Source organism: Zootermopsis nevadensis, unplaced genomic scaffold (genome assembly GCF_977971745.1).
Source record: "Zootermopsis nevadensis isolate Lab colony 2312 unplaced genomic scaffold, Znev_1.0 Znev_ptg000025l, whole genome shotgun sequence".
Taxonomy (NCBI): domain Eukaryota; kingdom Metazoa; phylum Arthropoda; class Insecta; order Blattodea; family Termopsidae; genus Zootermopsis; species Zootermopsis nevadensis.
The window spans coordinates 4,314,727-4,328,443 of NW_028259157.1; the positions used below are offsets into that span (position 1 = coordinate 4,314,727).

The window sequence follows — 13,717 nt, forward strand, 5'->3', positions numbered from 1 at the left end:
ATCCTGATCAAGACAGTTTCTCTTTTCATGTCAACAGAATCCAAGATACTAAACACTCGGTAACACGCAGTCTGTATTTACGGGTATCGGTAAACTTACCTTCCTGATGTAGAACGAATACAGCACGTGACTGCTCCGTAGCCTGCATTCTTGGCGTTCACAGTGATGCAGTATTCTTCCCCACTTGTCAGTGCTTGCTGAATACCCTCTGTGATCTGACATTTCTCTGCCTGCAAAGCAATTCATTCCATTTCATGCTTCTATACTTTCCATATGACACTTTACAATTAAAAGCACGACATACAAATTTCAGTGGGACTCTGAACTTCGGAGCTATCTCGACTGAGGTTTTTGTCATTTTCTTACGTCTTTCCAGGGACAGAAAGCTGAAACAGGCAACAACAATCCCCTGCCATATTCTTACCTATTCACCATTCATAATAATTATCCTGGCCTGTTGGACACGTTTTCTTCTTCTTCTTCTATGGCTCTCCGGTCCGTATTCGGTCCATGGCCTCCTCAATTCTCCTCTTCCATTCGGTCCTTCTGTTAGGTCCATCTGTCCGAGGTTGAGGTTTCGAAACATCTTCCTTTTTACTGTGCAAGGTTGTTAGCCTTGCGACCAACCCCCAACCTGGAGGACCAGGGTACCAGTCTTAGTCTGACCTCTCCCCCTCAACCAATCTGGCTAGGGAGGCCCTACCAGTAGCTATGCTACCGCCAGCATAGCTCTTGGGGTCACTGAGGTACTCAAGCCCCACCACCACAACAAGGTGCAGGTACCAGCAATAATCATCAAGAACTACATGGGGGGGGGGGGGGCCGCTGTGGTTCATTGGTTCATAACAATTGTTAGCCATGCGTAATAGATACAGTTTTATGGTCACTAATGCAAACCTAAGACTAACAACTGCTTAACAGTATTACCATGTAACAGTTACATTTATTTAAACACAAGCGTAATGACATCAGCTATTATATTAGGAGTAGACAGACGATTGTTATTTGAAACTAATTTTCTCTGCTATCTGTAAGAGTTCTGTAAACTTTATCATGTAACTGAAGATGTTGATGTAAAGGTAAGATACAATTGTGTCTGTGCTTACATACCATGCCATGAAGACATATTGATTGCCATTACCAACACTGCCATTCTAAACAATGACAGATGACATACTGGTACTCCAAATGATTCACACTAGTTATTTTACAAAACTCTGTTGAGGAGAAATATTATATTTCACAAATACTTTGAATTATTTTGGTATTTTTAAGTGACCATTCTGACTTCTGAGAACAAAAGTTTAAATTATAGAAGTAAATTAAGAAGCAAGTACTAACCTCCAACAAAGAGATGGTGACATAAATGATTGAGAAAATCCTGACCATTATAATGTTAGTTTAGGAACACAATGAGCTTCTGTACACATCAGTTTCAATAAGATTTGTCCAAATACCATACTAGTGTTTTTTTAACTTCATAGTACACATGACAAGTCTTAATAATTCCTTTGCTTTCTCTTCAATGGAGAATTCTAAATCCACAAACAAAACCACTGATCTTCAAAAGAAGTAGAGACAACTTTATAAAATATAAAAAAATATGTATAAATTTTACTCACACTGCCAGTTGCAAATGCTTGAACCTGGAATGGAGAATGTGGCACTTCTTTTCCACCATACTTGACACTAACTTTGTATCGCCCACAGTCATCAGGAATGTAGGTAGCTTTAAATGTTCCATCACCATTGTCCGCTACCTTTACTTTCCTGGGATAACCATCAGGACCCTGAATAAGATTATCCAATTTGTGTAATTCTGTTTTCATAACCAAAATATATGTATATTTATGTTTAATAATAAAACTCCTTTTTAAAATATATACAAAATGTCCCTAATTCCACAAATTAAATTCCTGAAAAATATTAATTGTTTTCACAAACACAAATACAGTGAAACCTCTATCCATCATTCCCGGAACTATCGTTTTCCCGGATGCATCGTCCGTTTTGTTCGGTCCCGAATACATCCCATATAAAATAATGTTACATTTTCCCGCTTCTATCGTTCCTCGAACTATCGTTTTATCGCATCGATCGTTCAAAAATCTTAGTCCCGGCCCACAATTTTCCCGCAATGATCGTTTCTGAGAAATTAAAATGCTGGGTTTTGAGATAAATTAATACCGAAAGACGCACAATGTTTTTGGAATACGCAGTAGCGGTAACCTGTTATGTCGCCCAACCAGCACATTCTTTTGGAATGAGGGTCAGCGGTGCAGGGGTGATATTGGAGTGAATGGCGGTGCTCATTGTCAGAAATTTTACGATTTTAATTAGGGTGCACTCATATTTCGTTCCAGCGATGCCAGATGGCATGTGCAGTGTGAATTTCTTCACAAATGCTTTTATTACAAGTACAAAGGAAAGGCTGGCGGCACTTTTCATTCTTCTGGTTCATCTCGTTTCCAGCGGTTCAGGGTCTTCTACAGCTACGTTTCGTTGAGTTCGGCAGTAATAGTATTTCCATTCTTCCTGTTATTGTCCGCAAAGGGGGTTGGAGTGGTGAGGAAGAGGGAGACGACGAATGCGAGCCCGAAGCTTTGCCGAGTTTTGCCGAAGCACACGCTGCATTGGCGAAAGTGAAGTCGTTCTTTTATGCGCTTAATATTAGTGAACGTGACGAGGAAAACACTTTGAACGTGGAAAGTGCTCTGTTTGGTCTAAAACGTAAAGTTTCGACAAACCAGTTGTCCACTAAAGACTTTTTTGGTAAAAAGAAGTAACTTTGAAAGAGAAACATTGTTTTTTTTAAATTTTTAATGCTTTCCCGCATCTATCGTTTTCCCGCATTCATCGTTTTTATTTCCCACCCCCGCCGAAAACGATGCATCGAGGTTTCACTGTATTACCTTTTTCACTACAAATTATATTTTTGTGCACTTATTCATTGCTGTGAAAATATCAAAACCTACATTTTAATCCATTTACTCACCTTCACCTGAACCTCAAGGTCACCATAGCCTGCCTGACTTGTGTCAATGGTGAATTCTGCAGGCAGGGATGCAGGAACACCCTTGCCTGACACACCAGGTCCCTCAACTTTAACCTGATCTGGTTCCACCCTTGGACGGACTTTCAGTTGGTAAGGGCTGGAACAGAAGGGGGACAAATTCTTACAAAAAATAATTTAACTGCATATACGCTGTCAAATGAAAATTGCCATACTTCTTAAAACCTCTACTGTAACCTTTCTAACAATATGAAAGCCTGAGGTAAACAAAGTTTCAAAATTGGTTGTCAGGATCATTAATCTTCTTGATTAATAAGTTTAGTTTCATTTACCTAACAAATCTTGACAATGTTTACATCAAAAATCCAATTCACATAAGTGAAATAATAATATTCTTTTATGGTTTTTACCAACAATAAGACAGAGTTGATTTACTCTTATTTTCATTCAAAAATAATCAGCTCATATTTTCATATAAACAAAAAAGGTGTAAGAATGTGTGGTTCAGTAATTTTTGGAAAAACAGACAACTGGCAATGTATCACATATCAAAATTTGTGTACCCAGAATAATACCAGATGCTGTTTGTGGACACAAGTATTAAGAACAGATTTAAGGTATGATGCTAACATAAAAAATGTCTACATAATGTACAACCAGCAGAATTCTCACCAAGCTGATGACTTATGGTCACCTCAAAGCCATGTTTCTTTAATACCTATCTACAAATGATACATGCATATATCATTTCAAAATTGTTTTATTAAACCCCACTATTACTTTATTTTTATAACATTAAATTGCAAAGGTGTCAAGATTCTGGGCATCCTGCGATAAGAAACTTAAGTACATACCTGTTTGGGATATCCTTCCCATCCCACGTTATTTTTGCTTTGACACTGCTGCCCTCTGAAGGTGGCACATAGGTGACATCGTAAGTTCCATCACCATTATCACGGACCTCTGGTGCCAAAGTCCCTGATAAGCAAAATATATCACACCTTGTTTTCAAATGTTCACAACATAAACTCACATGAACTGAGAAAACTAAACCATTAAACTTAAATGGTAAGTCTGCGCAATGTAAAGAAATGACAGATAACTGGAAAAATCTCAGTTATTAGTGTTGTTACACTGATACATAAAGGAAAGTAAAACAAAACTCTCAGGAAAATACATGGATCTGAGAGCAATGAAATGAACAATTTAGAATATTACAGAATGAAAATCTCCAGGACATACATATATGGTACCTTTAAGTGATAAAGTAAAAGTAGTCAAAATAGGCTGGATGTGTACCTTGGACAGGGGAGGCAAGAGAAGTATGTAGAATACTGGTGATGAAGTCTACTGAACGCATCCACTTGGGAGACTGAGGCAGAGATGGAAGGACAATATTAAGATTACCTTTTGGGAAACACATTGTGAGGCTGGGAAGTGGATGGATCTGACTTGGATTTCAACGGTAGACTTTGGTACCAGCAGAGAGTTACAAGAGTACTGTGAGAGAGAAATGCATAAATTCTGAAAATATAAAATATTTAAAAAATTCTTTCTATTCACATATTCTGCCTACTGGTATTTTTGTAGTTTTCAAATTAAACTTGGTTAATTTAACTAGATTATTGAGAAAAGAGTTGCTTAGACAAAGATGGGAGTATATCAAACAGGATCTATGGGAGACAGGAGTTGAAGGCAAATGGGTTTTGCTGGACCAGAACAAGGACCGGTGGAGGGCTTTGGTTAATCTGGTTATGAACCTTCGGGTTCCCTATGCCACCTAGTCAGTCAGCTGCTTAGAGTGGGACAGAAGATATTAGATAATCATCCATTCTGTGAACTTTCTCATTGTCCTGACATGGACATACAGAGCTTTTCATGACATATGCGTCTTCCCATTATGATTCAAATGGTGTACTTTGCTTTCAATGTTTCCTATGAAACTGTGTGGGTAAGAGACAAGTCAAAACTTTGACAAGCAGAATACTGGAAACAAACATGGCATTTGAAATGTAGCAATCACTGCATATTTGATAACTGAATGCTAATTTAGATTATGCATAATTGTGGTGGTTGTAAAATGTTTTACATGAGAAGGTGCAATGTACATTATATCAGTTCAAACTTCCAACCACAAAACAAGAAATATATAAAAAAAGTTTCTAGCTGTGTTCACATACCTCTGTCTGTTTGAATATTAACACCCAATGCAGCCTTCCCAGACTTAGTTGCATCAACTTTGAATGCTACAGGTGTACCTGCACGACACTTCTTGGGATCCAAACCAGGTCCATATGCTTTGACTGAAGAAGCATCCACTGTTTTATCCACAGGAACCTGAAATAATATCACCAATCATAATGTTAATGCATACTATCATGTTACATACAAATTCCAACAAAATATTCTTTCATAAATCTTAATGAACAACCTACTTTGTAGACCTTCATTTGGACTATCCACATAGTTCTTGATCTGACAGCCTTTACTTGCTACCTTCACCACTAATGTACTCAAAAAAATCTTACTGTTGTCCATGCACAACATGTCCATAATATTGTATCCTTAAAGATGTCTTCTGGGTTGTAGTGCTATGTAGTTTGGTAGAAGTTTACCAACATTTTAGAGGTCCTCACTGCCTCCATCATCAGTGCAATAATGATAAGACAGCAAGGACCTCTGAAACAGTAAACATCTAACAGACTACATGGCATTACAACCCATAAGAAGATTGATCCCAAACACACAACGGAAAAGATAGCATATCATATTTTACTAAAATTAAGTTAAATTCATGCCTAAGTTGTTGAGGTCAACATCCCTAATAGATATACCTTACCTTAAATGGAGAGCCGGGGATGTGCTGATCAGCAAACTTTATGCTGACATCATAATCTCCTGGTTCTGTGGGAATATATTCCACTGAGCAGGATCCATCACGGTTGTCTTTGCATGTCATTTTTGCCTCAGATGGACCCTCAATAGCTAAACCCAAACCTCCAGTGCCAGCACCTATTTTAAACATTTTATCAATTGTACCTTCAAAAGCCACTGTATAGTGAGTTGTATTCCTATTTTACATCTGGATTTCTCTTGTTCAAATCTTGACAACAGCCTAACTATCTTGACCAAGGTACTTGTTTTCTCTGTCCCTCCAGGCAAATTCCAGAATATAAAAGAAACATCCAAATCTAAGTTCTCTAATGTAAATATAAAAGCACAATTCATAACCATCCATCTAGTAATTTACTTATACAGTAAACCCTCAATTTAATGGACCTCAATTCAAGGATTTCGGACTTAACGGACACCATCTGGTATATCCGAATTTTTTATGGATGTGGGGAATTAACAGACATTTCAGGTTCTAACAGCCAGAGCCTGTTTGTTTTTGTTTTTTTGTTTTTTTTTTCTCCACTTAATTATCTCTTTACACTGTAGTGTTTTAATTAACCTTGTGTCACTGTAGGCATCCAGTTCATATTACTAGTCTGTTTAATGGTGTTTCTAATAAAAATTATGATCTAAGGATGTATTACTGGCATCATGAAAATAAATGTGCCATTTAATAGTCCATGTCAAGAATACTTTATCTTTAATGCAATTCTTTAACTTAATTCAGATATTAAAAAGTTCAAGACAATAAAATTCCTTTGTTGATTCTCACCTTTTGTTTCAACAGTGAACACATTTGCTTGATCCACCAAACCATGCTCCAAACCAGGACCAAATGCCCTGCATTTGCTAGGATCACAACCTCTGCGCACATTTACCACAAATGGTGAGCCAGGAATTGGAAGTCCATCATACAAGATGTCAATTGTGTGCCGTCCTAACCACAAATTAATTTATACAGATAATATTAAGAGCGTGAAATTAAGACAATGAAAGACAAAACAATTATTCCATTCATCCAAGTAACATGAAAATAACTAAACAAAATGAATTCATAAACAGAGGAAGTTACATTTTTTGGTAAAATAATATTCCATTCCATTCCTTCAATATATGTATAATAGGCTTTCATGACCAACTAAATAAGGAGCTGTGTTTTGTGTTCTCGGTGTAGAAGCAGGATTGTTTCTCAAAAGTTTCCAAAATAATATGGTCATGTGTTCAGATACTACATAGTATTTAACCCAGAATAAATACACTGCATAACATATACTGTTTTCCAGAAATGCAATCCCTGCACCATGAGAGATCTCCCTGAATAAAAAAGCATGCGTACCTTCTTCAAATGGAGTGTAACTTATTCGGTATGTGCCATCTGCTAATGGTGTAATGAGATTTTCAGTCTTGGTTCCAGATGGATTAGTAATGGTACATGTAACTTTTCCATCATCACGTTTGGCAATGGCACGTGAATCAACAACGAAGTCCGTGGGGGAATCAACATACACACCTGTAACCATTACATAATTAATTACAATCCTAGTGAATGTAGTATTAATAGTACATATTAACAATAATAAAAAAATGACAGGCAGTAAAGTTTCATTTGTCATTACATAATATGCAAAAATGCTGATATGGTATTTTCAAACTGAATATGAGACCTCAAAATATGTCAGATCTGGGAAGGCATATAGCAGAGAAAAGAGAATAAATGCACTTGTCTTATACATGAACGTTTCAAAAGTATTCTTAATAACAGAAACATAAGAACATGCACCACAGAAACTGAAAGGTCTAATCAGGTCTCAAAAAATTGCACTAAATCACAAAATATAAATACACTATAAACAATATCATTGCATTACATCAGTGCAGGTGAGAAGTATTCTCAAGTGTTCTTCATATTCACACACGACCCAACAGAACTGAAAGGTCACCATGTAAACTGCACTCTTAACATTGAGCTTTCATATGCACTGAACATGGCAGAAGCCAATTTTTGCAAATATAATGAAATATATATAGAAAGACAATAAATCACACAGACTAATAAAATATCTATACAAATAATTTACTTCCAGGCACACTCAACATTTTAACATCTATTTCCACTTTCGTTTTAGCAAAACCTTGATCATAGTCCTAAACCCTGTTCCTCACGGTTCAAGTTGTGGGAAAGCATCTGCTAATATGTTCATTTTCCCAGCCGCTATACACATTCATGTACATACATAGGAGTTACAGATTTAGAGACGCAGTAGCCTGAAGAGCAAATTTGGATACATAACAAACTGAGTATTCATTATTTAATGATAATGACAACACAAAAGTTTCTAATATTGTCATATTATTACACACCAGGCTTATCTGGTTAGCACTCCAGTTTCATATTTGGGAGGTCAGACCCTCCAAACAGATGCCAAGAAAGTATGTTACATTTGGCCATGATCACTTCCACAACTTTCCGATCAATTATTCGCTAATTATAAAATTTTAAAGTATATACTCTGACCTACTGACAGCATCAATACATAAATAAAAAACAAATAAACCTACATTCCGGATTCAGTATTCAATACTAGTAGTGCAGTTTGTTTTCACAATTAAATCTGTTCAGCTTTTATACAGAAAACCTAAAATTTATAATACTCACAGCTAAATGAAAATATAGTTACAAGATAACCTGATATGAGCCAAAATAAACAGTCATGTAACCCTACATCATAATTCTCTGCATGCATAAGAAGTGTTACAATGTCCATAAATATAATTTGAAATAGTTGCTTTGCATTAACAACACACAAATAAATGACATTTGTTTTGTGGAAATATACACAAACACACAGCAAAGTTGTTACTATCAGCAACACTCCAACTCCATGCCATTCATTTAATGCAAAAGTAAAACTGAAATTTGCCATGACAAAAATGTAATTTCTAACCCTAAGTAAACAAACCACTGTCAACACATGCCAAAGCATGGTAATATACTAATCCTAGGATAGCCAACTCTTACAGCTTTCGAGGGCTACTGATTGTTTGTCAAATGTGAATGAAAACCACAAGTCTGAAAGGTAAAAACGGGCATAAAACAAGACAAAGGAGAATAACTTCGAGATAAAAACAGATACATGGCATAGAACAAAATATAAATCTTATATGTGTGAATTTACTTTCTCCAATATATTACATATATTTATGAAGTAGATAAAAACCTGAACAAGGCTTCAGGTAACAATAAACATGGAAAGCTTATTCACATTGAGCCAATTGGTATAGAAAAGGAGGGCAGAATTCAAATGCCACTTACTACAACCAATCACCTCTCCCTGCCATAATGTCCCTGTAATACTCAAAACCCATTTTTATCGTCTAACATTATCAATAAACAAGTCAAACAGTAAAAATGACAAACTGCACTCTTGTATTAATCTTGAATTAATATATCTTATTATGGATTATTCTTGATTTGTATGTTTTAATCTTTGTACATATTCATTATGGCTAATTAAATGTAGTGAAGTACTCTGACCTCAAACACTTCGACCAATTTTTCTCTCCAAACCTTATCAAAAGCTTTCAGATATTCTACATATAGAATGCGTTTCCTTTTGGGAGTCTTAGTGGTTTTCAATAATTTTAGTATAAAAACATTGTCACTGCACAATCTGTCTTTCCTAAAGCCCATCTGTTCATCCACAAGGATGTGTTCTGCAATACTTCAGAGACTTGTAATAATGACTTTAGCATTTTGTGACAAGTAATATTGAGAAGACAGATGCCTCTATAATTCTCACATTTATTTATATCTCCTTTTTTCAGTATTGATAATATTATACTGTTCGCCATTCTTGTGGCTGAACACTGATTAAAATTGTCCACTAGCCACTATTTTAATTTACTAGATAAATATTGAAACAATTCTGAAGTAAGTTCACCTGTTCTGGTTGCTATTTATTTTTACTTTCTTCTAATACTATCTCTAATTAACATTTTTCCCTTCAGCTTCTTCTTCACTTAGGTGCTGCATATGTCAAACGTCCTCTTCCTTGCAGGAAAGAGGGCACAAACCTCTAAACCTAAGAGCCAGTATCCTTATTCTACTACTTCACTCAGTCCCAGACCTCTGACTGCAGTTCAGATAAATTATCCCTAACATACAAAGAAGATAGCCATCCCTGTTTTATGAAAACAAATGTCATAAGAGTTGAGATCACATAATAAATACAACACCCGATTTCTCAAACAGCATAATAGCCATTTCATCATCCACCCACAAATTAAGTTTTTAAATGGATAGAAAGCAGTCATTCAATACATTTCATTCAACCTGAAGATTCCCTACCCAGTCACTTTGGCATGAAGAAATTCATGCAGTCTTCAAATGCCTATTATTGCATTCTGATTTTAGCCAAAATTCTAATGTGTAAGCAAATTTTACTAAAATTCCCCAATATCAAATTTCATAAAAATTCATTCAGATATTCTCAACTCGTTTCAGTAAAGTGTGAAGACTGAATGGTTGGATGAATGGTTGTAGCAATTTTAATAGATGCTATGCAAAGATGCAAACACACATAAAAATGAATTGAGGAATGTTATGTAACTTTTTCCATGCTAGTCAAAAACACATAACAAATAGCACTAAGAATCATTCAAGGGTTTTGTTTCAAATCAATTTGGGACAATAATAAACTGAATGACAAAATTAATGACTATGGAATTAAAGCCCTGCTCCAAACATGTACTACCTGCCAAATATTCTTCAAGTATTGAACCTAGATTCACCACCAGTGCTTCAGAAAACACTATACCAACAGTGCAATGTCCTTGATTCACAGAACAAGATGATTATGCTTCAGCTGTAAGACCAATTATGTGACCCCTGTATTTTATGCTGAAAGGTAACATAGTCTCAGCATTCAGTCAAGATTTTACAATACCTGCCAAAGGCTACCTTACAAGAAATTCAAGAATGGAATACACTGAATAATCCTGCAAATATTACTAAAGATAATTAACTTCAACTTTCAGTCGAGATATTACAAAACTAGGGCAAAGGTGTAAATTAAAGGGAAAAATTCTGTAGCTACTTCTCAAAATCACAACTTCAGCCTGAAATACTAGATTAAAATATGCACTTATAATAATAATAATAATAATAATACTGTAGCTACTGCTAAAGTTCACAAGTGAACACAAAATGATAGGCCTATACTTCATTCAACATCTGCTTCCTTGTAGTCATGTGAATGGTTTCAAAGTCATAAATAAGTGGTTATTTCATTAGTCATATGCCAAAATGCAAAAATTTATTCTCATGCTAGAACTAAAACTGTTCCAAAATATTATTTTGTCTAGTCACCTCAGAAACTAAATTATAAGTCTATAGGGTACAAGATGTCTACAGTTTGGGTAAAAGAAAACTTACATTAGAGGTTCTGGATAACTTATAAACACTTCACAATGCTGTGATCAGCCATCAGTTCATTTCACACACATGCCTAATTCAAAATGCATAAGGGTGACTTGCCACTCACCCCAAAAATGTTGGATAGTGGCAAACTATACACTAAACACACTTATTAATACAAAGTAAGTGTAAATGTAAAAAAACTGTAATGCCAGTTTCAATGATTTATGTTTTCATTTTGGAAAGGTACAGACACCAACAATACTACAAATGAAGTATATTGGGAGAAGGCTAGGCGTTGGCTATGACTGCTGTTAGGATGGAGTGCAATGTGTCAGAATTTAGACAATTCACGAGTGTACAAATGAAACAACACAAATACCACTGCAGATGGAAGCATTGTTAGCATTCAGATCAAGCAGTGGGCAGTTAATAAAAAAACTCTTCATGCCACACAGTGATCATTACCATGGGGTTGAATGCCATTGCCAGACACTTTGATGCGCTTCAAATCTGTGTCTGGCACCACCAATGCCTGGAACGGTGAGCCCGGAATATGACATTCATTGAAGGTAATGTTGATACCATAGTCTCCGGGCTCGGTGGGCAGGTAAGCAACAGAACATGTCCCATCCCCATTGTCTCTGCAGTTTATGGCAGCTTCACACGGTCCTTCCACCGTAACACCAAGACCACCTTGTCCTGCACCTCTTGTGTCAATGCGGAATTCTGCAGGTTTACCCACAATGCCATGGGCTAATCCTGGTCCTGAAGCATGTACTTTGCCAGGTTCACTGCCAGTTGTACACGCAAGACGATAAGGCGTTGGAGACACTGGCTCTCCACCAAATGATATACTGAGAAGGTATTCACCAAGTTCCGTGGGTGTAAAGTTCACCAGAAATCCTTCATGTGTTGGAATCACATGTGCCTTTACTTGACTTCCTGAAGGACTAGTTATTGCAACAGCAAAATCTGCCTTACCAGCACCTTGTGTGATCACTCGGAATTGCTGCAAACTGTTGACGGGGGCCGCTATGCAAAACAAGCCACTTTACTAATGTGGCTGTGACAATTAGGAATCACATCCACATACTATCACTGACTAGGAGAGTTTCATGCACTACTCTGGGTTACCTACACTGAAAAATTATTTCTCAAAAAAATTAAAAAGTTGTATAAATTGAAGAGTTTTCTCTAGTGTAACCTGTCTGCATTAGTCATCAGTTGAACCACTAATGTGTCTTCTGAATATTCAGTATTTTAGATTTAAGGCACTAGCAGTTGCACAAGCTATGAAATTACAACTTCATTAACAAACTATCTTTCACCCTGCTCTGTACTACTTATGACACTCTCACCACCAAATGTCAGGAGAGATTTAAAAGCTGCAATTTACAATTTCTCAGCCAATCACCAAACATTTCTATTAGACTCTTCATTTAAAGACCTTACACAAATAACTTTTCTCCAACTTGAAATATGTTCAAATATCTTAATAATTTATTACAGTACCCATGAAAATGGTGTGGTAAATTGTAAAAGCACAGGGAATCAAATATGTGTGTGTGTGTGTGTGTGTGTGTGTGTATGTATGTATGTATGTGTGTGTGTGTGTGTGTGTGTGTGTGTGTGTGTGTGTGTGTGTGTGTGTGTATACACACACACACACACACACTATGAAGTTGTAAATCTGGTATTTAATAAGCCTGTGACTGAAAAGGGATCAAAATAAAATCTGATATAAAAAAATTATTATATCTAAGATTCATCCTATAGATATTCTACTATATGTACAGGAAGATAATATTGTTTAAGAATAAGTTACAAACAAGATTTCCATCAGTGCCAATGGACAGAACACCAAAATCCAGCTAAAATTATGACATATAATTATACTAGTACAAATATTATGTCCCATGTATCACTGGGCAAATCATAAATCACGCAACACAACTTACATTTATAAATGCATAATTTAGTAATTTATGAGTTGTTACAAACACATTCAAACTTCACCCTTAGAACACTAATGAGGAACAAAGGAAGAGATTCTCAATCCCACAGCTAGCATTCTGTTGTTCTGGGTATCAAACTCAGTAAAACCTTGCTCACAAACCACTGCTGTCTTAGCTGGCTAAATATTTCCTCCAGCCCACATCAATAAAAAGTGAGAATTTCAAGGTATAACCAGACCTACTATACTGAGCCACATTATTACTTTGAACCCTGTACAAAACATTACTATTTTTCAACATGACAGCACATTACTAAGTAGCATCATTATATATAAATTTACTAAATGTGCCTTGCATATTCTATTTGACAACACTGTAATTACAAAGTAACAGTCCACAGGAGACTAAAGATTAAATAAACTACAATTCAAAAAA

At 36.0% G+C, this 13,717-nt stretch overlaps 1 protein-coding gene across 5 annotated transcripts in view; it reads right to left on the reverse strand.

Annotated features, from left to right (window-relative positions):
- The window catches only part of cher (filamin A protein cher), a 144,440-nt gene that overhangs the window by 77,052 nt on the left and 53,671 nt on the right, over positions 1-13,717 (reverse strand). For 3 of the 5 annotated variants that reach the window (XM_022060777.2, XM_022060779.2, XM_022060776.2), the window contains 9 exons: positions 11,793-12,359; positions 7,245-7,418; positions 6,681-6,845; positions 5,853-6,025; positions 5,194-5,350; positions 3,868-3,991; positions 2,996-3,152; positions 1,623-1,790; positions 100-230 (listed from right to left, as the gene is read on the reverse strand). In XM_022060777.2, coding sequence (XP_021916469.1) covers positions 100-230; positions 1,623-1,790; positions 2,996-3,152; positions 3,868-3,991; positions 5,194-5,350; positions 5,853-6,025; positions 6,681-6,845; positions 7,245-7,418; positions 11,793-12,359 — 1,816 coding nt within the window. The remainder of the gene's footprint in view (positions 1-99; positions 231-1,622; positions 1,791-2,995; positions 3,153-3,867; positions 3,992-5,193; positions 5,351-5,852; positions 6,026-6,680; positions 6,846-7,244; positions 7,419-11,792; positions 12,360-13,717) is intronic. The other 2 variants (XM_087355774.1, XM_022060780.2) reach the window with 1 other exon arrangement.